The sequence below is a fragment of the Pristis pectinata genome, chromosome 27, assembly GCF_009764475.1.
Source record: "Pristis pectinata isolate sPriPec2 chromosome 27, sPriPec2.1.pri, whole genome shotgun sequence".
Lineage (NCBI taxonomy): Eukaryota > Metazoa > Chordata > Chondrichthyes > Rhinopristiformes > Pristidae > Pristis > Pristis pectinata.
The window spans coordinates 6,940,974-6,963,728 of record NC_067431.1 but is presented as its reverse complement, the minus strand read 5'-3'; the positions used below and the strand labels follow the sequence as shown (position 1 = coordinate 6,963,728).

Below are 22,755 nucleotides of genomic sequence, written 5' to 3'. Positions count from 1 at the left end.
TCTTTAGCCTCCTGAGGAATTAGAGGGGCTGGTGAGCTTTCTAGGCCTTGGCATCTGTGTGGTTGAACCAGGACAGGCTATTGGTGATATTAACTCCAAGGAACTTGAAGCTCTCAACACTCTCGAGCTCAGCACCATTGATGTAGACAAGAGCATGTGCACCGCTTCCCTTCCTGCAGTCAATGACCAGCTCTTTTGTTTTGCTGACATTGAGGGAAAGATTGTTGTCATGACATCATGTCACTAAACTCTCTACCTTCTTCCTGTACTCTCACTCATCGTTATTTGAGATACAGCCCACTATGGTGGTATCATCTGCAAACTAGTAAATGGAGTTAGAGCAGAATCTGGCCACACAGTCATGAGTGTATAAGGAGTCGAGTAGGGGGCTGAGGACACAGCCTTGTGGGCACCAGTGTTGAGAATAATTGTGCTGGAGGTGTTGCTGCCTATTCTCACTGATTGCGGTCTGTTGGTTTGGAAGTCAAGGATCCAGTTGCAAAGGGAGGTCTTGAGTCCCAGGTCTCGGAGTTTGGTGATGAGTTTGCTTGGACTATTAGTATTGAAGGCAGAGCTGTAGTCAGAAACAATAGTCTAACATTGTTGTCTTTACTGTCCAGATTCTCCAGAAATGAGTGTTGGTCCAGGGAGATAGTGTCTTTTCGTAGTGACCAGTATCTGTTAAAAGTACATAGACTCCCACAGATACTTTGGTTGTATCTCCTCCCATCCTGGTTTCCAGAAGGACACAATTCCATTTCCCCTTTTTCTCTGGCTCTGTCATATCTGTTCCAAGGACTACACCAATACTTAGAAGGTGTCTTCCATTCTCCTTGTTTAACTGTTCTCTTTCCGTAACTGTGGCTTCCCCTTCACAATACTTGAGAGGGTTCAAACTGGTGACTGTACCATCTTCCACACCTCTGCTCTCACTCCCTTTCCTCCCATCCAGACCGCTCCCATTAGTCTCACCTTCCAATCCATTGGTTTCCACTTTCAGTGGGTCATCCTCTGTAATTTTTGCCATCTTCAACGTGATGCCACACCAGGCACATCTTCCCCTTCACATTTCTGAAGAGACTGTGTCTCTGGTTCACTCTTACATCTTCACCAACTGCCACTGTCTTCTTCAAGTGCAGGAGAAGCAACACTTGTTGCTTTTCTATCATCCAGGGCTCTAAGCACTTCTCCAAGATAAAACAGTGATTCACTTTTTCCAATTTAGTGTACTGCACTAGGTGCTGATGGTGTGGACTCCCATACACTGGAGAACTCCAATGAAGATCAGATGACCACTTCCTTTTAGTCCACAAATGTGACCCTGAACTTTATTTTAATTCCCCATCCTACTTCCATACTGACCTCTCTGTCGCTGGCCTCTTACACTTTTCCAACGAAGCCCAACATAAGCACAAGGAACAGCATCTCCTTTCCCACTGGGCATGTCACAGCCCTCAGGAGTCAACACTGAATTAAACAGGCCTTTCCTGTTTGTGTCACAACTGGTCAGTTCTGATGTGAAGTCATCATTCTATAATACTTTTCTCCCTACTGCTAGGTATTTCCTTTTATTTAAGATTTCCAATCTGTGTTTATTTTTACTTTTCAGAAGATTTCTTAATGTTTAATGTTCTGTATCTCAAAATCTCAGCCCTTCCTTTTCTCTACCCGTCTTCATTCAACTCCTTCGATTCACTGTCCGACCTCCAACTCCGCCCCTCCACCTCTCCCACCTGGCTCCGTCTGTCTGCCATGCTTCATCCTTCCTCAGTCCACCAATCACCTACAGGCCCCTGGCTCACCCCTCCCCTTCTACTCTTTATGCTGGCTCTCTCCCCTCTCCACTCTCAGTCCTGATGCAGGCTCTTGACCCAAAACGTCGACAATTCCTTCCCCCCCCCACCACCCACAGATGCTACTTGACCCATTGAGTTCCCCCAGCAGTTTGTTTTTGTTCCAGACTCCAGCACCAGCTGTCACTTGTGTCTCCACCTTCTGTTTATATCCCTGCATGTCGATCAGCTGTGATTATCAAGCCTTCACCCCCCTTTCAGTCAGCACCAACAACATCTGTGTCATTCAGTCTCTCTTGGTCTCCAACCCATCATAGACTTTCCTTTCATTCTCTCCACCCTTCACGCCTCTCAGCAACTTAAAACATCTTTGATTTCTCTTTTCCCAGTTTTGATGAACAGTCATCAATGCCAATCGTCATCTCTGTTTCTCTCTCTGTAGATGCTGCCTGATCCACTCAGTATCTCTTGAATTTTCCATTTTTACTTGAGATTTCCTGCATTTAATTTTTTTTTGTCTTTAAGCAGGCTCCTTAATGTTTTGGAAAAAGAAACTAAATAGATTTCAAATTTTCTTGATAAATAAAATGCATTAACAATGGCTCCATCTGCTCATATAATCCCCCACCTCACCTGGTTCTACCTGGCACTTGCTAGCCCCTGCCTCACCCCTCCTCCTCACCTCTTTATATTGGCAATCTCCTCTCTGCACTCTCAGTCCTGATGCATGGTGTCAACCTGAAATGGTCACCATCCCTCTGCTTCCACAGATGCTGCTTGACCTGCTGAGTTCTTTCAGCAGTTTGTTTTTTGATGCTGTGAAGATGGTTCATCTGGTGAAGGATGTAGGACTAACGACCTAACTCTTAGCGATGAGGCTAAAGTGAGCAATTTCATCATGTACAATTCTATGAATCTTTGGAATTCTTTATCCATGATGCTTGTAGATGCTGAGCCATTAAGTGCATTCAAGCCTGAGAGGTAGAGGTTTTTGGACTGCAGGAACTCGAGTGTTACAGGTTCAGCGGGAAGATTCAGTTGAGGCCAAACTGTAGGCATGATTTTATGAACAACAAATGAGGAAGAAGGGGCAGTGTGGCCAACTGTTGCTCTCATTTCTTATGTTTTTAAGGATGGAGACAACAACGTAAACTTAAAAAGTGGATTATTTATTATCGAGAAGTACAATCTGTTAAACAATTCTGGCCATTTTGATAGCAGGTGCCCAAATGGAGTGAAATTCAAATTACAGAATGATGAGATTCTTGAATCAGGGAATGAGGTGCCACTTGCCATTTTAAAAGCATTCCATTTTGTCACAATTATGATGCTGCTTTAAAATCTTAATATTCCTTATGCTCACAATCACAGGATCCAGGTTAGAGTGCTATATTCAATTTTATATCTTCCCTCAACCCTCCTTCCCTACAGAATCGATAATGGCAAACTTTTAATAAGACCACGAACAAGAAAAATGCTGCTTTTTCAAACTGGTTTACTAAACTTCTGGAAACTTATTTCCGGCAGCAAGGATCTTCAGAGCAGAAACTGAAATAGACAAATAGTTCAGTCCTATTTTCTCCAGCACCACACCAGTCTTTACACTTAACTAAGATTAGCAAACAAGACTTGGAGTTTTTCAAGGCTGGAGATTCAATCTCCTGGGCAGTGGTTCTATGATTTCCCGTAGAATGGTTTAAATCTGAAAATTTGGTTTGGACATTGCTGAGGTAGATCATTCCTATCTCCTTGGTAACTGAACAATCATAGCATTGTGTCTTTTAGGAACCATTGTGTAGTGGAGAGGTTCCTTCCTCAAGAAAAGTATTTCAAAGCCTGTGTTTTTCAATAAAGTATCATGGACATTTAAAAAAATATTGTAAAAGAATGCAGAAGGAAAGCAGGAATTTTGGATTACAAATCCCTGTTCATGACGTGCAGTCTGTTCTGATTGCAGATCAGAAACCAGGGCAGAGACCAAATTTGTGGAACTTCCAATTTTCTGTATTGTGAAAAACTCTCTCTAATCTGCATTATTAAAAAGCAAAACCATGCCAAGACCAGGGTCACATTTCTGGGGCTATTTTGCAGATTTCACCCAGTTTTAATCTGAAACATTGCACATTAAAATTAAGGGTCCCTTTCCTCAAATTCATTCTTATTCCTCAAAACTACATTAGATAAATTCCACCTCTCCATCTTAATTATTTTTTTAATTCTAATTGATCCTTCTTCTTCTGAAGAGGCTGGCATTTATCATGCCATTGTTTGACTAGATATACCACAATGTCATTTGTTAATTTGGACAGGCACTGTAGTGTAGCGGTTAGCGTAACACTATGACAGCGCCAGCGACCTGGGTTCAATTCCAGCCGCTGTCTGCAAGGAGTTTGTACGTTCTCCCCGTGACTGCGTGGGTTTCCTCCGAGTGCTCTGGTTTCCTCCCACATTCCAAAGACGTACGGGTTAAGAAGTTGTAGGCATGCTATGTTGGCACCGGAAGCGTGGCGACACTTGCGGGCTGCCCCCAGAACACTCTACGCAAAAGATGCATTTCACTCTGTGTTTCAATCTACATGTGACTAATAAAGATATCTTACAATGGAGAAAGGAGATGAGTTGAGTTTAACTCTATTCTCACCTGACATTTGCGCATGCAACAGAAAATGGATTGCGATAGAGTGATATAGCTGTTTCCCTATCCTTCTTTACACTAAGGCTAGACATAGTTATCTTGTATCAGCACAGAATGGACCACAGTAAGGGTGTAGATTATAACAGAAAGTGCAATCTGGATTATAGTGATGTCTGTGTTCAGACAAGAGACTTCCTGAAATTACATTATCAAGTTTATTGAATTACTTTTATAACATAATGTCCTGTAAACCAATGCCAGTCATATTTAAAATGAAAACAAATCCAAATATATCAACGTTAATTTTATTTATAATGATAGGCTGATAAATCTTTGAACTGCGAGAAATATCAATAAATAAAGAATTAGTTTAGCGATTGCACTACTGAGTGTAATTTTTAGGAGTTGAGCTATTGGTTTTACTGTGTGGTGTTTTCAATATATAGATGGTAGAGAAAATGAGCTTATTACTTACTGTGTTTAAGGTTATCCAGTAGTTCTGTCTATCTCAGAAATGAGAAGGATGACTTTGCAAACATACTGGAAGCTTACCACCTGATACCACACGGAATATTCCTGGAGTTTGAATAATGGTGTTCGTTAGATTTGGGGAAAGGGACTTGGAACAGGTAGATTCTATGTCGGGCAAGATACTATTTTAATGAATATTTCACTCAGAAGATCCTGATGAAGCTGCTTTGGGTGTCTACAACATTCAGGGGCCACACACCAGTGGCAAAATTAAACTGTTCCAATGGCATTGAATTAAATGAATGAAGAAATATGAATTTCATAAATCCTAATTCTGTTTTGTTTTTCCAGTGTTAAAAATTTGAGCAACAAAATCTGAAGAGTCAGCAGGGTTAAAAAGACTTGAGGGCTCTAAAATTTTCAGTGCAAAAGTATTTACTTATGTTTCAAAGAGTGAGAACATAAATGATGCTGTTTGCTGAAACAATTTGAATTCAATAGCATCTCTGATGTACTCATCTCTGAATGCCTTTTTATGGAGGTTGAAGGCAGATTGATGTGAATTCATTCCACATGATAGATGTTACACCATCAGCAGCCAACATTGTCTTCAAGTCAAATGTTGTTAGATCCAAAGCAGTAATTGTAGGTTGTAAACCTATAATAAAGAGAGTTTTAAAATACTATTTAGTTTTGGATAATTGAAACAAAAATTAACCCCATTAGTTCCATTTGATTACCTTGCTTCCCCTCCACAATTTCCTGTGCTGAGGGACCTGAATTGTTTTTCTGGTCTCGGTTCACTGGGTGCTGACCAGCCTCTGGAAGTTTGCCTAATGATTAGTTCCAATTGTGGTTCCACACAGTAAATACAGCAGAGTACTCATCTGTGGGAGTGTCACAGCTAAGTCTGGCCAACATTTGTTCAAAATAAGTATGCCTGGCAGAGTCATTGGTTCTTGATCAGGACTCCAGGCTAATTTATTTCTTGTCGCCCTGCAGGAACACTAAAGCCAATTGTAACACTCCTTATCAGCATTGCAAGCAAGATTAAGTAACAGGATGTTGTGCCCAAGACCTTCCTCACTGCTCAAAATCACACTAGTAGTAAGCGCATTTAGTAAATTTAATAACTGAGTCATGGGAAGACAATGTACTTGCTTTGATAACATTTATGAAGCATATGTACCTTTATTAATTTCCTAAGGGAGCTGGCTGTATACTTGTGAAGGACAAACCTCCAGAGCTTTGTGGGCAGAATATGGGGATAATTGAATAGCTCTATTAAAATATTAACATAATGAAGTGTATCTGGCCCCTCAGCTCAATAGAATCAGGAACTGCCACTGAATCTAGTGCTGACTCCAGATGTTCCACCCATCTGACCTCTGGTGTGATCTGTTCATTATCTTGTTGGTATTAACAGTAATTCACACCTTTATTGCTCAAGCTATTTCTCCTTATGTTTGTAGCAGTTACCTCATCCCTAATCAGCAGTGCCAACCAATTTAACAGACCATTTCTGGATCCATCTTAACTGGTTCCCATGATACCAATAATTGTTATAGGCAGCGCTATAATGATTGTGGATGCCAATAATTGTTTCAATTGCCATAACAAAACAAAAGTATTTAAACTAATATCATCTCACATTTTTTTTGCTTCTGCTTGATTTGGATCAGAACTCCAGGACCGTGGAAATCTACTTACTATAAAAATTAGTTCTTCTTCCAGCCAAGAGGGATATTTTCTGTTTTCTTCCGCAGCTTGTAAAGTTAAATTTTAGAAAGTTATTGTAGTATTTAGCATTCAAATACTTGAATGTAATAAACTGAACATTAAAGCATGGTACTAAATAATTAGTTAAATAAAGGAAAAGGATAAACTTCTGGACACCCCAAGGAAACTAACACTGAACCAAGGATAGTGACGCGATAGAATTATTTTAGGTAATGTATCAGTACTGAAGAAAATGACATCACCAAGGTATGACGTAGCCCAAGGTTGTAAAGGAAGTAGGTGAGAGCATTTCAGACACTCCTATAATAAACATCCCAAATTGTCTTGATTTGGGAACCATTCCTTTTCATTTGAAAACTGTTCATGCCACTGTTCTATTAGGAAGGGTTAGGGAGAAAAACCAGGTTATTATACACAATTTAGCCAGAAATCTGCAGTCAGGAAATTATGAGAGTCTACAGTTATGGTTAAGGATGCTGATCACTAGGAAGTTTTCAGTGAGCCATCATGGACTTGTAAAGAGGAGGTGTGACAACCCTAAATGAATATTCTGAAGTGGCAGCAAACGTAATGCAACATGGGAGTTTACAGGACATTATGTTTTGGATTTCCAGAAATTATTTGCTAAAATCCCTCACAAGAAACCATTGGCTGAAGGTGAATCCCAGCATTAAAGGCAGCTGGTTAGGAAATTGGCTGAGGGGTGGTAAACAGGAAATATGACTAATGAGCAGTTACTTACAGGTGATTGGAGAGCATGTCTTGTGAAGATAGGTTGAGTGTGTTAGGGCTTTTCTCTTTGGAGAGAAGAAGGATGAGAGGTGACTTGGTAGAGGTCTACAAGATGATAAGAGGCATAGTTCCAGTGGGCAGTCAGAGACGTTTTCCCAGGGCGAAGATGGCTAACACAAGGGGGCATAACTTTAAGGTAATTGGAGGAAGATATAAGGGGGATGTCAGAGGTAAGTTTTTTTCACAGAGAGTGGTGTGTGCGTGGAACGCAGTGCCGGCGGAGGTTGTGGGGGCAGATACATTAGGGACATTTAAGAGACTCTTAGATAGACACATGAATGATAGAGAAATGGGAGGCTATGTGGGAGGGAAGGTTTAGATAGATCTTAGAGCAGGATAAAATGTCGGCACAACATCATGGGCTGAAGGGCCTGTACTGTGTTGTAATGTTCGATGTTCTATGTTCTATGTTCTATGATGCAACTATTGGTATCCGGTAGAATCTGAGTTGTAGCATCAATTACTTATCGTACATTTAATGACTCAGACAGTGGTTTAGGTAGCTCTGAAGACCGGTAACACAAAGGTAAGCAGCACTGCAGGCAATTGATGGAATTGACAACAGGTCCTAATGGATTAACTGAATGAGCAAAACTATGACACATCAATTTTAGTGTAGACCACAATGAGCTCATCCACTTTGGACTTAAAATGAATGAAACACCTTTTAAATGGTGAAAACCTAGAATCTGGAGATCCCGACACCTAAGGATGCATGAACATAGATGATTAACATGTCATGGATATGTAGGGAAAATAACCAAAAAAGCAAATGGAATAATATTTAAAAGTCAAGAATACATGAAGGTAAAAGTTATGCTACAGCTGTACAAAAGTTTGGTTAGTTCACACCTGCAGTTCTGTGAGCTTTTTTGAACCCCCCCACTCCAAAAAGTTCTGATAGTGCTTTGGAGGAAGTGCAGCTTAGATCTACTGTAATGTCTCTAATGCCTGGATTCTAAATTATGAGGTTTTAAGATTTCAGTATGTTAAGGGATATGACCATTAAATGGAAAGCAACTAATTCTGTTTTGGGAGCATTTTGCAGAAGGAGCTGCAGTGCAGCAATTAGAGCTCGGCTTTTTCAGAGTGAAGTGAGGGGATCCTTTTAGAAGCAAAGGGTGGTTTGGAACTTTCTCTGCAAACAAACATTGATGCTGGTTTAAGTGTGAAACTGATAGATTTTGCTAATCTGCAGTATTAAGAGATGGTTTTATATCACACATCAGAGTCATAAAACAATACAGTACAGAAACAGGCCCTTCAACCCACCAAGCCCATGCCATCAAGCTCTCATTGACAGTAACCTTACACTAGTTCCATTCTATTCAATTGTTCCCACATTCACAGCAACAACCCCCTTCCCCCATTGTACCACTCACCCACACACAAGGGGCAATTTACAGAGGCCAACTAACCTATCAACCCATGCATTATCGGGATGTGGAAGGAATCTGGAGCACCTGGAGGAAACCCACACAGTCACAGGGAGAATATTCAAACTCCACATGGACAGCACCAGAGGTCAGGATTGAACCCAGGTCACTGGAGCTGAGATGCAGTGGCTCTCCCAGCTGTGTCACTGACATACCCAAATGTAACAAGTTTGTATGGCTAAATGGCTTTCTGTTTTGTTCTTATCAGATATTCTCATCAAAGCTTTTAGCTTGAAGCATAACTCATATACTGGACAGACTTTCATATACTTATGGTTGAAATGCCTTGGATCTCCTGCTACCGAACTATGGGAATCCCAGTGCTGCCACTGACCTCCGGTCATGCAATCCTAGTACTGGATGGGAGTAACCAAGTGTAATATTTCTCAAGGTGTCCTCACCATTATAAAAGATAAAGGAGAGACTAGATTTTGATGTTCAAAAGGCTACATCAGAAATAAGTAAATGTGAGGAGAACTGCCAACCAGAGGTCACTGATTTAATAGAGGCCACAAAGGCAACAGGAGGAGATAGAACATAGAACATTACAGCACAGTACAGGCCCTTCGGCCCACAATGTGGTGCCGACATTTTATCCTGCTCTAAGATCTATCTAACCCTTCCTTCCCACACAGCCCCCCCATTTCTCTATCATTCATGTGTCTATCTTGGAGGCATGTGTTCATGTAATAAATCATTAGAGAATGGAATACACTGTCTGAAAGGGCAGTGGGGGCAGATGTATTGGTAACATTGAAAGGGAAATTGAATGAATATTTGAACAGGTAAAGTTTGCAGTTACTGATACAGAGCAGAAGAATGGGACTAGAATTGTTCTTTGAAAGAGCCCAAACAGGCATGAAGGTCATACAACTTCCTTGCTATATCATTCTATGATTCTATGATTAAGAATGCTTCAGACAATGGCTACACCAGTTCAGATCTGAGATGAAATAAGTTGGAGGTATATAAGTTCTTCTTGTGGAAAGGGTACTTCAGTTGAAGAGTATCAGAAACAAACTTTACAATTTGAATTGCATACACTTGATAAGTGGAACAGAGAAAAGTCAGCAGGAGACACAAGTGACTGCAGATGTTGGAATCTGGAGCAAAACACAACCCGCTGGAGGAACTCAGTGGGTTGAGCAGCATCTGTGGGGGGAGAGGAATTGTCGACGACTCGGGTCAAGACCCTGCATCAGGACTGAGACTGGAGAGGGAAGGTAGCTGGTATAAAGAGGAGAGGAGGTGAGGTGAGATCGGTAATAGGTGGACCGAGGAGGGGTAAGCAATGATGGGCAGAAGGAGTTGGGAGGGGGAGGGGTGGAGTTGGGAGGCAGAGGCTGGTGGGTGATAGGTGGAAACAGACAAGGGGGAAGAAAGAGGCAGTGGTGGGGGGAGGGGAGGGGGGAGGTGGAGACAGAGGCTGGAGGTGATGGGTGGGGGCACAAAGGTTGCAAGTGCTTGAAATCTGATAAGTGAAGAGAGTGATAATGGGAACCATTAGGGGAGAGAGGAAGGGCAGATGGGACCAGATAGGGGAGGGGAAAATGGGCGATGTGTGTGGGTAGTATGTGGATGGAACCAGGAGGGGGACGGGGACAAAAACAGGTGATGGGGGCTGGAAGGGGTGGAGAAAGGGAACGAAAATGGACCGGAGGCGGTTTGGAGGGGGAGAGAGAGAGGGGAACACTGGAGGTAAGGGTTACCTGAAATTGGGAAACTCAGTGTTCATACCATTGGGTTGTAGACTACCCAGGCGGAATATGAAGTGTTGTTCTTCCAACAAAAAGTCAGTTGTGGAGTTTAGATTGGAATGTATTTCATTAACTACAACTCACTGCCTGAATCCATTTACCTCATTCATGGCATCATCAATCTGCTTCAGCTCTTCATAGCGATCTCTGGAATCTCGCAGTGGTTGTACTGTGGCTTCTTCAATCTGTGGGAATAACTAACATCAAATATAATGATTAGTGTCATGTAATTCACATTATAAGTGTGGTATGGTGGCCCAGTAATAATCATACCTGGTGACACAGTTACTAACGCTTGCAGAGTTATTTAGGTTATTAACTTCCAAAGAAAGATCTGTTTGAAAGTATTCTTGCTTCCCTCTTATATTGTCTAATCAAGTTTTGCACATTTGTAATTGCACAATCTCTAAAATATGTAGTGAATCTAATTTTAAGCAAGCAAGTTTAATTTACATTCCCCCAACACACACACACACACACACACACACACACACACACACACACACACACACACACACACACCATGCAAGGAAACAAACTCACATTTATATAAAAATTCAGCATTTTCCTCAGTATAGTAAAAACAGAAAATTGCTGGAAATGCTCAGCATGTTGGGCCACATCCAAGGAAAGAGAAACAGAATTAATGGTTTAGGTTGAAGACCCTTCATCAGTTCTGATTATTTCCAGCACTTTCTGCTTTTATTCTAATTCTGTTTTTATTTTAGATTTCCAGCATCGGCAGCGTTTTCGATTTTCATGTTCCTATGTACTTTGTGTCCAATGAAAATAGCAGAAATCTGCATAGAAAGGCCCCAGCAACATTCCATGTTGAATGAGATGAGACAAAGCAGCAGAAGAACTCATGATCTTCCATGACTACTCATGAGGGTAGGTACATCTATTGTTTCACATCACATCTGAAATAGAGCACCTCCACAGTGCTCCATTATCTCTGAAGGTAAAAGAGTTGGGATTTACCTTGTTGGGAACGTCCAACACAGGAAGTGTGCTACAAGGACATAGTTGTCTCAGGAATGACTAGTGATAGGAATGGTGTAACTTGATGCATCTGCGTCAGATGTACAAGTATCACTTGTGCTAAGAAATGCCAGTCAAATTCTGGTGTGAGGCAAATTGGCTTGGAAATGGGCATTATTGGGTTTAATTCTCATTAAGTGCATTTGGTACGTCACCAAAGACTCTTGCAAATTTCTACAGATGTGCGCTGGAGAGCATTCTGACTGGTTGCATCACCAACTGGTACGGAAGCTCCAATGTGCAGGATCGAAAGAGGCTGCAGAAGGTTGTAGACAGCCTGGTCCATCACGGGCACAACCCTCCCCACCATCGAGGACATCTTCAAGAGGCAGTGCCTCAAGAAGGCGGCATCCATCATTAAGGACCCTCACCACCCAGGACATGCCCTCTTCACGTTACTACCATCAGGAAGGAGGTACAGGAGCCTGAAGACCCACACTCAACGTGTTAGGAACAGCTTCTTGCCCTCCACCATCAGATGTCTGAACGGTCCATGTACCCATCAACACTACCTCGTTATTCCTCTTTTGCACTATTTATTTATTTTTGTAACTTATAGTCTTTATGTCTTGCACTGTACGGCTGCTGCAAAACAACAAATTTCACGACATATGATAATAAACCTGATTCTGATTCTGATTCAATCTCTTAGCACTGAAATAAACTGAACTACTTGATTTAATTTCTAGACCACATTTCCTGTGACTAATATTGCCATTTAGGGGAATCTCTTGTCAAATTAATGATATTTGTATGAAGTATTTACCAAGATCTAGGTTAGAATTACCCAGACTTTCTCATCCTTTACATGTAGTAGATGAACAGTAAAATCCAAAGCGTTTCATGATTCCTGCAGTGGGAATCCCATGCAAGGCTTATTGAGAAAGATGTGAAAGTGAGATAGCTAAAAAAAAGCAAATATCCCCCAATTTGATGTTGCTTGGTTTGAATAAAAGTTTTGATGGGAATCAGTCTAATAGATTTTCTTTGGCATTATGTGTGCCTGTACCTATTCATTGAAACAAGATGAGCTCATACAACAATTGGATAATTACTAGTTTGAATGTAGTAATTGGAATTTTTGCAATTGCCATTGTGATATTGTCCTGATCTTCTGCCGTAACTCCAGACCCCAAAATATTGCATAAGTGACGAGAAACAGGTTGCTCCATTGTGAACTACCCGACCAAAACAGAAGAATAAAACATGTGGAAATTCTACTTAAAGCAATCTTTGGGTTGACTAGAACGAAAGTTGATTGAATGATGTAGGGAGTTAGATATTGCTTCCCTTTCCAGTCCTAAGTGAAATGAAGTTAGTTAGCTTCAATCTATTTGCTGGTGCACCCATAACTAAAACTACTGAACTGGCAGTCCTACTCTCAGAATGCATGGTATGACATATATACAGATGTCAAATGGCCATAGCTTAACTCACCTAGAAGTACTCACTCCTGAGTGGCAAAATGAATTGCCACCCATCTCTTTGACAGAGGTGATAGACACTTTTGTATCTATGATTTAACTTACCTTCATCAGTGTTTCAAATGTTGGTATGAGAACAAACTTGATGAAACCAATCTGTGCTGTGGGCTTGGTAACCTTATCCCGGTCCATGAACGGGGCTACAGGGAGGCCTTCAGATTTCTCTCTGTCGCTCTGCATTTGAACATCGGTAACAATATTATAGGTGTGCTTTAAGAAAGAATTTAAGTTTTGCTTAAGGGAAGGAATTCTCATGACAAGCTTTGATGCAGTTAATTTTAAATATGAAGCTGACTATAAACTTCTACCCTTAAACCAAGTAAACTTTGATCTATCATGATCTAACCCAAAACAGTCTCAACCCATAACTTCAATTTGAATCTCAATATGACCCCGTTTGAACCTTAGTTTAGGATGTAATCTTAATACAAGCATTACACATCTCTTCATTCTAACTGTATTTGGGTTTCAGAGCCAAATCTGAGTTTGAACCAAAGAAGAAATATCAGCAATGTTTACTCTAATCCAAACATCAAATCAATCACAAAAATACTAACACGTTTTGACCAATTTTTGGAGAGGAATGCCAAAAGTACATTCCTGGAAGAGACAACCAGGAAAGTAACGAAGCAATGTAATTGGAGCAATGAAAGAAATGGTGACAGAAGAAGAATGATAATTTAAATTGTTAAAGTACCTCCAGATGTGGTCAGAAAAGGGAGAATATTAAGAGATTAGGATGGAGGATAAACATTAGGATGGCTTCATCTTTTTCTATGAATCTCACGTAAAGTCAGACAAATAATCTGCAGGATGGACTGGAAAAAGTTGTGCTCGTCCAGGGATATCACAAAGATGGTAGCTGAATGTAATTTACAAAGGTATAGAATAAGTGGTCATTGGCTTTACTGAAAGCAAAGATGTCTGAAGTGTTTGAAAGAAAATGACAGATTACTACTTAAGTGCTGGGCCTTGAACTTGTCAACAAGGAGGTACTGAGCTGATATAGCCAATGCTGTTGGATTTTAATTTCAAAACTGATAATTAGATGAACCAATTTACTTGAAGCATGATAAGTGTTTGGAGCAATATGCCAGATGTGGTAGTAAAGACAAAAACATGGAAGCTGAAAGGAAACCAGACACTATAACAAAAGAGGAAGCTACTAGAAGGGTGAAGTTCAAGGAGGCGAGTGCCTACTCCTCAGCTTTGCCTATTAACAGATGCCCTGTGAATGCAATGGTGGGCTTTCTTCTTGAAACAAAATGTAATGGGCCCTGAAGATGCTATCAGGTAGGGAATACAGCCTCTGCCTCCACAACTGCATGAGTTTGTTAGTGCCTCCATGTCATTGTCAGTCCATTAAAAATTTCTCAATAAAAGAAAACAATTCCACATTTTGCAAGAGGATAACAATTACTTTCACCTGTGTAAAGTACTCTTCAAGCAAACAGTCAACCCAAGGGTCTGCTACTTCTGTTGGCCGCACTTCATTGGAAATATCGCAGCATTTGATAAGGAGCATTTTCAGCTGAGGAAAAGAAGAGACTTATACTTCTATGAGTTTAATCATACATTTCTGCATTGTCCATAGCCTTGACTTCAATAGTCTTCTCCCTTACTCAACTTTCAGCTCTCTTCAGACCATTATTTTTCATACACCAGAGGTGCAGAATTTCCATGTAAAATGTGCATCTTCAGTTAATACTGTGTAAGCAGGTCAATAAAAAGTGCGTGTTGAAAGTGACACCCTGTGCCTTTACTCTATTTTGAGAACTGTGCAACTGAAGTTTTCCATCCTCATAGGACATTTTAAATTGTAGCCTCCAATACTTTTTCAGCACCAGTAAAAAGTAAGAAGGAATTTCTACACCAGTAACACTTAAGTTACAAACTAAAAGGACTAATCTTTCCTCTGAAGATTCTTTACTTACACTCATTTTATGTTCTTCATTCAAGAAGTCGAAAGTATCAACCTTTGGTTTGAATGAGTCCAGTATCTCTCCATGTCGAGCCATGTCAGTGGCTAGAATAAGTGTAATAATTCCCTTTAGGGAAAGCAGAAGAATAGACAGGGAGTGTTAGAAAACAATAACTTGGCCTTCCTCATCTGTGATCATGTGATCAAAGAATTTGTTACAGTAGATTTTTCCTTGAAACAGTGAGAAAGAACATAAAATGCTCAATTTCTCGAACCTGGTCAGCCATTTAGTTAGAATAATTCTGATCTGCCCAACAACTCAATTTACTCATGTACATTCAAATATACCTGCCTTTGATCAATATCCCTTAATAAACTGACCTAACAAAATACGACTATCTAGAATGGAAACACAAGAGACTGCAGATGCTGAAATCTAGAGCAACAAACAATCTGCTGCAGGAACCTAGTGGGTCAACCAACATCTGTTGGGGGAAAGGAATTGTCAATGTTTCGTGTCTGTCTTGGTGCAGTGTTTCGACCGGAAAAGTTGACAATTCTTTTCCCCCCCCCACAGATGCTGTTGAATCCACTGAGTTCCTCCAGCGGTTTATTTGTTGCATTATAGTCTAGAAATTCACTCATATAACACTGCTTTTTTTAATATTATGCAATTGAAAATTGACTATCTTAAAGTGAAACACAATAACAACCATTCGTAGGTAGGACATTTGATTGGGTTCTTCCCACACAAGTCCACCTTGCACGGTTGACAAGTTATGGGTCAGTAGCACACAGGATAGTGTTAAACACTCAAGCTCCCTTTTCAGAGCATTGCAAATTGGACAAAGTTGTTCCAGGAGAGACCACTCCCACCCCGACATCCCAAATCTCAACCCTGACTCTGTGAGGCCCAGCCTCTATGTTCTCTATGTTTCCCAATGGTCCTGCTTCCATAACACTTTGATACCTCTCCAATCCACAAATATTCTCCTCTGCCAATCCGACAACTCTCCAACTTGCCCATGCCACTGACCCAACAATTCCCCCAAGGCCCCAAAAACATTCCTGGCTCCGGTCGTCAGTGAAGACACCTTCACAGCCCCAATTCTCAGTGAGGATCTCCCTCCAGGCTCCCGAACTCCTGGAATTTCCATCCCCTACTTGGGGAAGATCCAACCCCATCTCTGCTATCTCTGATTCCTGTTCCCCATTCCCACCCTCCCACAGCCTGTGATCTCATCTTTAATGCTTCCTCAGCACCAAACTTGGGTTTAATCTGGAACAGAGCGACATGTTGAACCATCCCAACGACCGCAAGCATGTATGTTTTATTGCTCAGCTTCACAAACAATAAAATACTGAGATCTTGCAGAAAGCAAACTTAGATTAAAAGACAACAATGAATGTGTAGTGGATAATAATGAAAAAGTCATGAAATGAAATCCAGATGCATAGAAACAGACTGAATGATTAAGGTTACGTAAAGAATGGATTTCACTACATACAGCAAAAACTAGAAGGATTTGCAAGAAGTGAGCCTATCTGTCATCTTTATTTGCTTGTAAACTTTGGATTTACAATATATCACTAATTATTGTGACCTCTTACCTGTCTGATCTGTTTAAAGACATCTGGATCTACATTGGCGAAAATGTTGCACTCTGGCTGAGACAGTATCTGGAAGGCGACAGCACAGTGATGATTCTCCAGTGGGGAAATGTCATTGTATCGGACAGCAAGCTCAGTGCGGGCATTGATCTGATACCTGAACAATATTTGGAAAAGAGACACCGACTTTGCTTAAGGTTTCACCGTTAATGTGTAAGTAATGCCTCAAACACAGACTACATTGCCATCAGCTCCTGAGCTAAACTTTAAGATGCATTCATAAGTAGATTTGATTTTATCGACTTTATAGGTCTATGGCTATGTAGCAGAAGAAACATGTTCAGCACATACAGCAACTTTGTCTGATACATTGTCCATGCAATTCATACAACTTCCCTTGAGTCTAAAGGGAAAATTCAAGCCAACCTTGTAGAACAGTGTCAGATCAAGTAATTTGAATCAGCAAAATGCACAGAGTTTAACTATGGTAATTAGGACATAGGCAACCAAAGCCACATCAAAGAAAATTAGTTCGAAGTTAAAAATCAGTACGCTATGAATTAGATGAATTAATGGCAAAAATAGAGGCAAATAGGTTTGTTTAGTAACTGGTTGATTTTAGAAAAGAGGTAAAATAGGAATTAGGATAGCTTTTATAATAAAGTATTTAAAAAAGGCAGTAGTGAAAACAAATCTTAGTCTAGAAAATTAGGTTATGGAATTAATTTGAGTGGAGCTATGAAATGACAAAGGGCAGGAAATACTGATGGGCATAGTTCAAAGGCATCTGAAAAGAAATCACATAACAAGAAGAATACAATAATTCTTTGGGATTTTAATTTTTTATGTAGACTGGGCAAGTTAAACTGGCTAAATTAGTTTTGAGGGCAAGATCACAAAGTACATTCAAAATGTTTTCTAGGAAGAATATCTAAAGAAATCAATTTGGAACAGATTATTTTAGACCGAGCATGTGTAATAATATGGAGTTATTTTATTGTACATCTTCTTTGGTGAAGAGTGGTCACAATATGACAGAATTTCATATTAAGTTTGAGAGGGATGTGGTTATGCATATAAATTAGAGTCTTAACTTTTTAAAACTAATTACATAAGGAATGAGTGTTGAGCTGGGTTGGGTAGACTGGGATACAGGGAAGACTTGATATAACACAAATATCAGGGGAAAAGTGTTAACACCTGCATTATAAGCTACCCGGAATATAAGTAAAACTAATATTTACCTAATTTCTTTCTTGGGGGACATGTTAATACCCATGGTATATTGCAAACTGTGATAATAATGAGGCACTTTATATCAAGGTTACTCCATGTTAAACAATGGAAAACAATTAAAGAAATTACTTATAATTCACAACAAATGCATATTCAGTTGAGAAACCAAATGACTGCCAACAAAAATATACAACATGGTCAACTGGAAACATTAAAGTTACTTCTAGATTAGAAGGTTTATAACATGGCCAGAAGGGTAGTAAGCATGAGGAGAGAAGGGTTTTGAAAATCAGCAAAGAATGAGGAATTAAATTAAGAATAAGAAAACAAAATGTATGGGTAAACTAGCAATATATGAAAAACATGTGAAAGCTTTAATAACTATGTAAAAAGGTTATCAGAAGTACATGTCAGTATTTTGGATCCAGAAGGGGGAAATAAAATTTAGTGAGGAGTAGGGAAACGGAAAGGAAGGAAAATTAGTATTCAATGCTTGTCTTCACAATAAAGGGCATAAAACACATTAGAAAGTGTGGGAAACCAATTAAGAATAGTTTATATTCTTAAAAAAATATACAAAGTATTAAGATTAAAATTCAATACTTTGCCTGGATCTTAAAGCATATGTTAGTTTTAAAAGAGCAAAAACAAATTGCTGGAGGAACTCAGCAGGTCAAACAGCATCTGTAGAGGGAAAGGGATTGTCAATATTTCAGGTGGAGATGCTGCGTCAGGACCCACAGTATGTCAGAAACTGTGAGATAAAGAGGCACGTTATATTGAGTCCTGATGCGGGGTGTTGACCCAAAGCGTGAACTATCCCTCTACTCCACAAATGCTGCTTGACCTGCTGAGTTCCTCCAACAGTTTGTTTTTAGCTCCAGATCCCAGCATCTGCAGTCTCTTGTCTCTCTCCTAAAAGAGCTGGTTTGAGGAAAGTAAATGCCTTTATTTTGATCCTCAAGAATTTTCCTTATTCTAGAATAAACAACATGGTTGGAAGATATACTGTAAAAGAGAAAATACAGAATTATAGATCATTTACTCTGTCATCAATTGTAGTGAAATTCTAGAATCTTCAATGAAGGATATGACCATAGGGTGTGGGAAAAATCATAATATGATTAGACATAGTTTATTCAATTTTGTGGAATTTACTTGTGCACAATTTACAGAAAATATACATGCTCTATGTGACAGATGTGTTGGAGGCATCTGAAAGTATAACTAGCACTGTATACCAGTGGATGTAGTATATGCAAATTTTCAGAAAGCATTCAATAAGTTACTACAAGGTAAGTTATTACAGATCAAATTACATGTAAGTATGACATTGATTGAGAATTAGCTTACAGATGGAAAGTATAGGAGTGAAAGACTTATTTTCAGGAAGGCAGTGTGTAACTAGGATATTATTACAAGGAACAATGCTTGGGTCTCACCAAGCCTCACCATATGGTCTCACCATATGTCTATATCCAACATTTCCAAGTTTGCTTATGATGTAAAATATCTGGAAAAGTAAGAGGTGGGGAGAAGTCTGCATCAGCAAAGGAATCTGGACCAGTTAAGTGATTGGGCAAGAAAGTGGAACATGTAAAATTATGTGGTTAAGTGTGAGATTATTCACTTTAGTAGGAAGAATGGAAAAGTAGAATATTTTTTCAAAGGTGGAACACTGGTAAGTTCTTTGACACAGGGGAATTTAAGTGTCATACACCAATCACAGAAGGTCAATGCTATGCTACCTTTATTGAAAGGGTATTGAAGTATAAGAGCAAATCTCATGGCCCTTATACAGAGCTTTGATATGGGCACAACTGGAGTAATGTCTTTACCCAGGGAAGGATATATTTGTGCTGGAAGAGTTTCAATACCAGATTCCTGGGGTGAGAAGGCTGAATTATGAGCAAAGATTGAGTAGACTGACCTATATTCAGTGGAATTTAAAATAAGATATTAAATTGTGTGTAAAAAAATTGGAAAACTCAAGAGTGTAGGTAATGATAGGCTGTTTTCTCAGCATGGAAAGCCTAGAACTATGAAAATATCAAGGTTAAGGAGTTGACATTTTAAGGCTAAAATGAGGAGAGATCTCTTGGAACAAAAAATTTTAAGCCTGGAATCCTCTACCCCAATGTGTGCTCAGCCGTTGAGTACATTCAGGACTGAGAACAATGGAATTTTGGGCACTAAGAAAAACAAGGATGTGCGAATCAGGTGAGAAAGTTCATCTATAATCATTGAATGGCAGAGTAGACTCAAAGACCTGTCTAACCAACTGCTTCCATTTCTAATACTTACATTGTTTAATCCAGGTAGATGATTGCTCAGTGTATTAATCCATACAGCTCAATGTGCAGTACACTGTTGAATTTGGGAGCTTCAATGTCTACAACTCTGTGTTCAATCTACATGTCTTTGTGGAATTTACTATTCAATCATTCCCAGTGTAATGCAGAAAATACAGCTCTCAATAGTTGGACAATTTTCCTCAAGTTAAGTGAATTCCTATTGAAGTAGCTCACCAGCAGCTACAGATTGTTATTTTATAATCATAAAACATTCAAACTCACGCATTGTTGTATCCAGGGTGATCCAGGTCATGACAAATGGCTCCAGTCATTAAAATCACTAGATCTATTGGAGTAAGTCTCTCCTGTTCACATGCAGTGACAACAAAGTTAACACAGTTACTGGATAGCATAGAAAACTGAAAGCTTATTTTATCTCCTCAGGAATCAAGATTCACCTCCGGGCAAGGCACAGGGACTGAAGATGCCTTCCATCTGAACTCAGACAGTAGAATAAATGCCACAAACTGATGGAGTTGTTTATATTGCAGATCCATTCAAAACACTGATAACAATACTGATGCAAAGGAATTGGTGCACCATTGAACACACAGACCATTGAGTAAACATGCCACCATGCATGCGTGCATAGTTATATTTCTACTCAAAAGCTCCATCCATGACTGGGTTTCTGAATGCAATTCTCTTGGAAAAAAATCCCTTTATTTCAATATAGGCAGCCTAGTTGGACAGCCAATGAATTGCCTACAGTTGGAACAAAATAGCAATATGTCTGATATATTATAAAAGTAAATTGGTAAAAGCAAATATCAAAGCACAGGTATTAAGAATTTGTTATTTGAAAGGTACACAGGATTAAATACAGCTAGTTGATGTGCCACTTTTGAAAGAGCGCTTCATGAGGTATGACTCCATACTTTGTTATTAGATTAATGTTTGGTTCCAGAAGCGAAGGTCTGGCTGAATAATTGTGCCAATTCACTTTTATGCAAAAATGAAAATGGCCACTACAGATTGCTCATACTTCCACTTGAGTATTGATACAGTCTAAAGTTTACATGTAGCTGTAATCCTCTGTCCTGACTACTAAGAGAAGATACGGGAAACCTTGCAAGTCAGGAGAGCATCCGTGGAAAGGCCATCAATCTGTAAAATTTAACTTTGTTTCTCTTTCCACAGATGCTAACTGACCAGCTGAGAGTTTCTGTCATTTTCTGTTTTTTTTATTTCAGTTTTACAGCTTCTATAATTTAATGCTTCTCAATCTTTCCCTCAAGTTTCTAGATGTTGCTTCTTTGCTTCTTACTGATTAATGAAAGAAAGTGTGCTGAAATTTTTGAATCAGAATGGCAGAACCAGTTTGGCTCAATTAGTACATGCAAATTTTATTATTTATAATTGTTGTAGGTAATTTTAATTGTTGAAGCAATGCTCCAAACTCCATAGCAAGTGGTCTTTGTTGGAGATAATGCCTCACACAAACCTTCCCTCATCCAGCTGCATCTAACCCGATCAATATATCCTCATAGTCCTTACTTCCCAATATCTTGATTTCCTTTTCCCCCCAAAAATTACTTCTTTTTCCCTTCAGCCACTCCTTGTGGTACCAAGTTCCACATTTTAAACATTCATCAAGTAAATAGTTTTTTTATGAATTCCTTTTTGTGTTTATTGGCAATATAATCTCATTTATTTTTATTTCATTTCACCGTGTCCACTATTCCATTTGAGCCCCTTAACGGGAAGCAGGCTTTATCACAAGGTAGGTGTAAGTCCCTTATTTTACTTATAAATAGATACAACAGGGGCTGGATTTACCATGTACATTTTTTTCCAAGCATGTGACCAGAAAGAAGAAAATACAGTCAGTGGATGTGGTTATGCCAGAGTGCAGGCTAGTTGTCGATCTTCACTCACCTGCAGCTCACACAGATGGATCATACCATACATCATCTGTGTTACGCAGAAGCAATGCCGGAAGTTGTGGAATGGATTGTTTCGGTAGTTCTCCTGAATGCTGAGCTGGATATACAATACAAAATAGGCCCAATTATAAGTCATAAACAAGTCAGAACTTTTCAAAGGGAATTGGATAGAAACAGAGGAGAGATTGTCAGGGCTGTGATCAGAGGGCAGAGTCTGAGAATAAAGACTGAGATGAAGAAGAATTTCTTTTCTCACAGGGTTGTGAGGTTGTCAGAGTTCCTTGCCTCAGAAAGCTGTGGAAGCTAAATCCTTGAATATATTCAACACTGAGAAAGATAGGTTCTGAATGAGTCAGGAAATCAATGTTAATGGGGAGAAGCTGGGAAGTGGATGAGGAAAATCGGATTAGCCATGATCTTATAGGATGGCAGTGCAAGGTAGAGGGGCCGAATGACCTCCTTCTGTTCCTATTTCTAATAGTTTCATCACCAACGATGAAGAAGTAAGATTAAATGGGTAGCTCTTTCAAAGAATAGACAGAGGCACAATGGCTGAATTCCAAACAGTATGATTCTAAAAGTACACTTGTTTAAAATA

At 39.6% G+C, this 22,755-nt stretch overlaps 1 protein-coding gene across 1 annotated transcript in view; it reads right to left on the bottom strand.

The window, feature by feature from the left end:
• Window positions 1–6,617: 6,617 nt before the first annotated feature.
• The window catches only part of pde9ab (phosphodiesterase 9ab), a 65,840-nt gene continuing 49,702 nt past the window's right edge, over window positions 6,618–22,755 (bottom strand). Inside the window, exons 9-16 of the mRNA XM_052039691.1 lie at window positions 22,150–22,254; window positions 20,494–20,576; window positions 16,682–16,838; window positions 15,084–15,197; window positions 14,576–14,680; window positions 13,195–13,323; window positions 10,726–10,821; window positions 6,618–6,665 (exon numbers count right to left, since the gene is read on the bottom strand). Coding sequence (XP_051895651.1) covers window positions 6,618–6,665; window positions 10,726–10,821; window positions 13,195–13,323; window positions 14,576–14,680; window positions 15,084–15,197; window positions 16,682–16,838; window positions 20,494–20,576; window positions 22,150–22,254 — 837 coding nt within the window. The remainder of the gene's footprint in view (window positions 6,666–10,725; window positions 10,822–13,194; window positions 13,324–14,575; window positions 14,681–15,083; window positions 15,198–16,681; window positions 16,839–20,493; window positions 20,577–22,149; window positions 22,255–22,755) is intronic.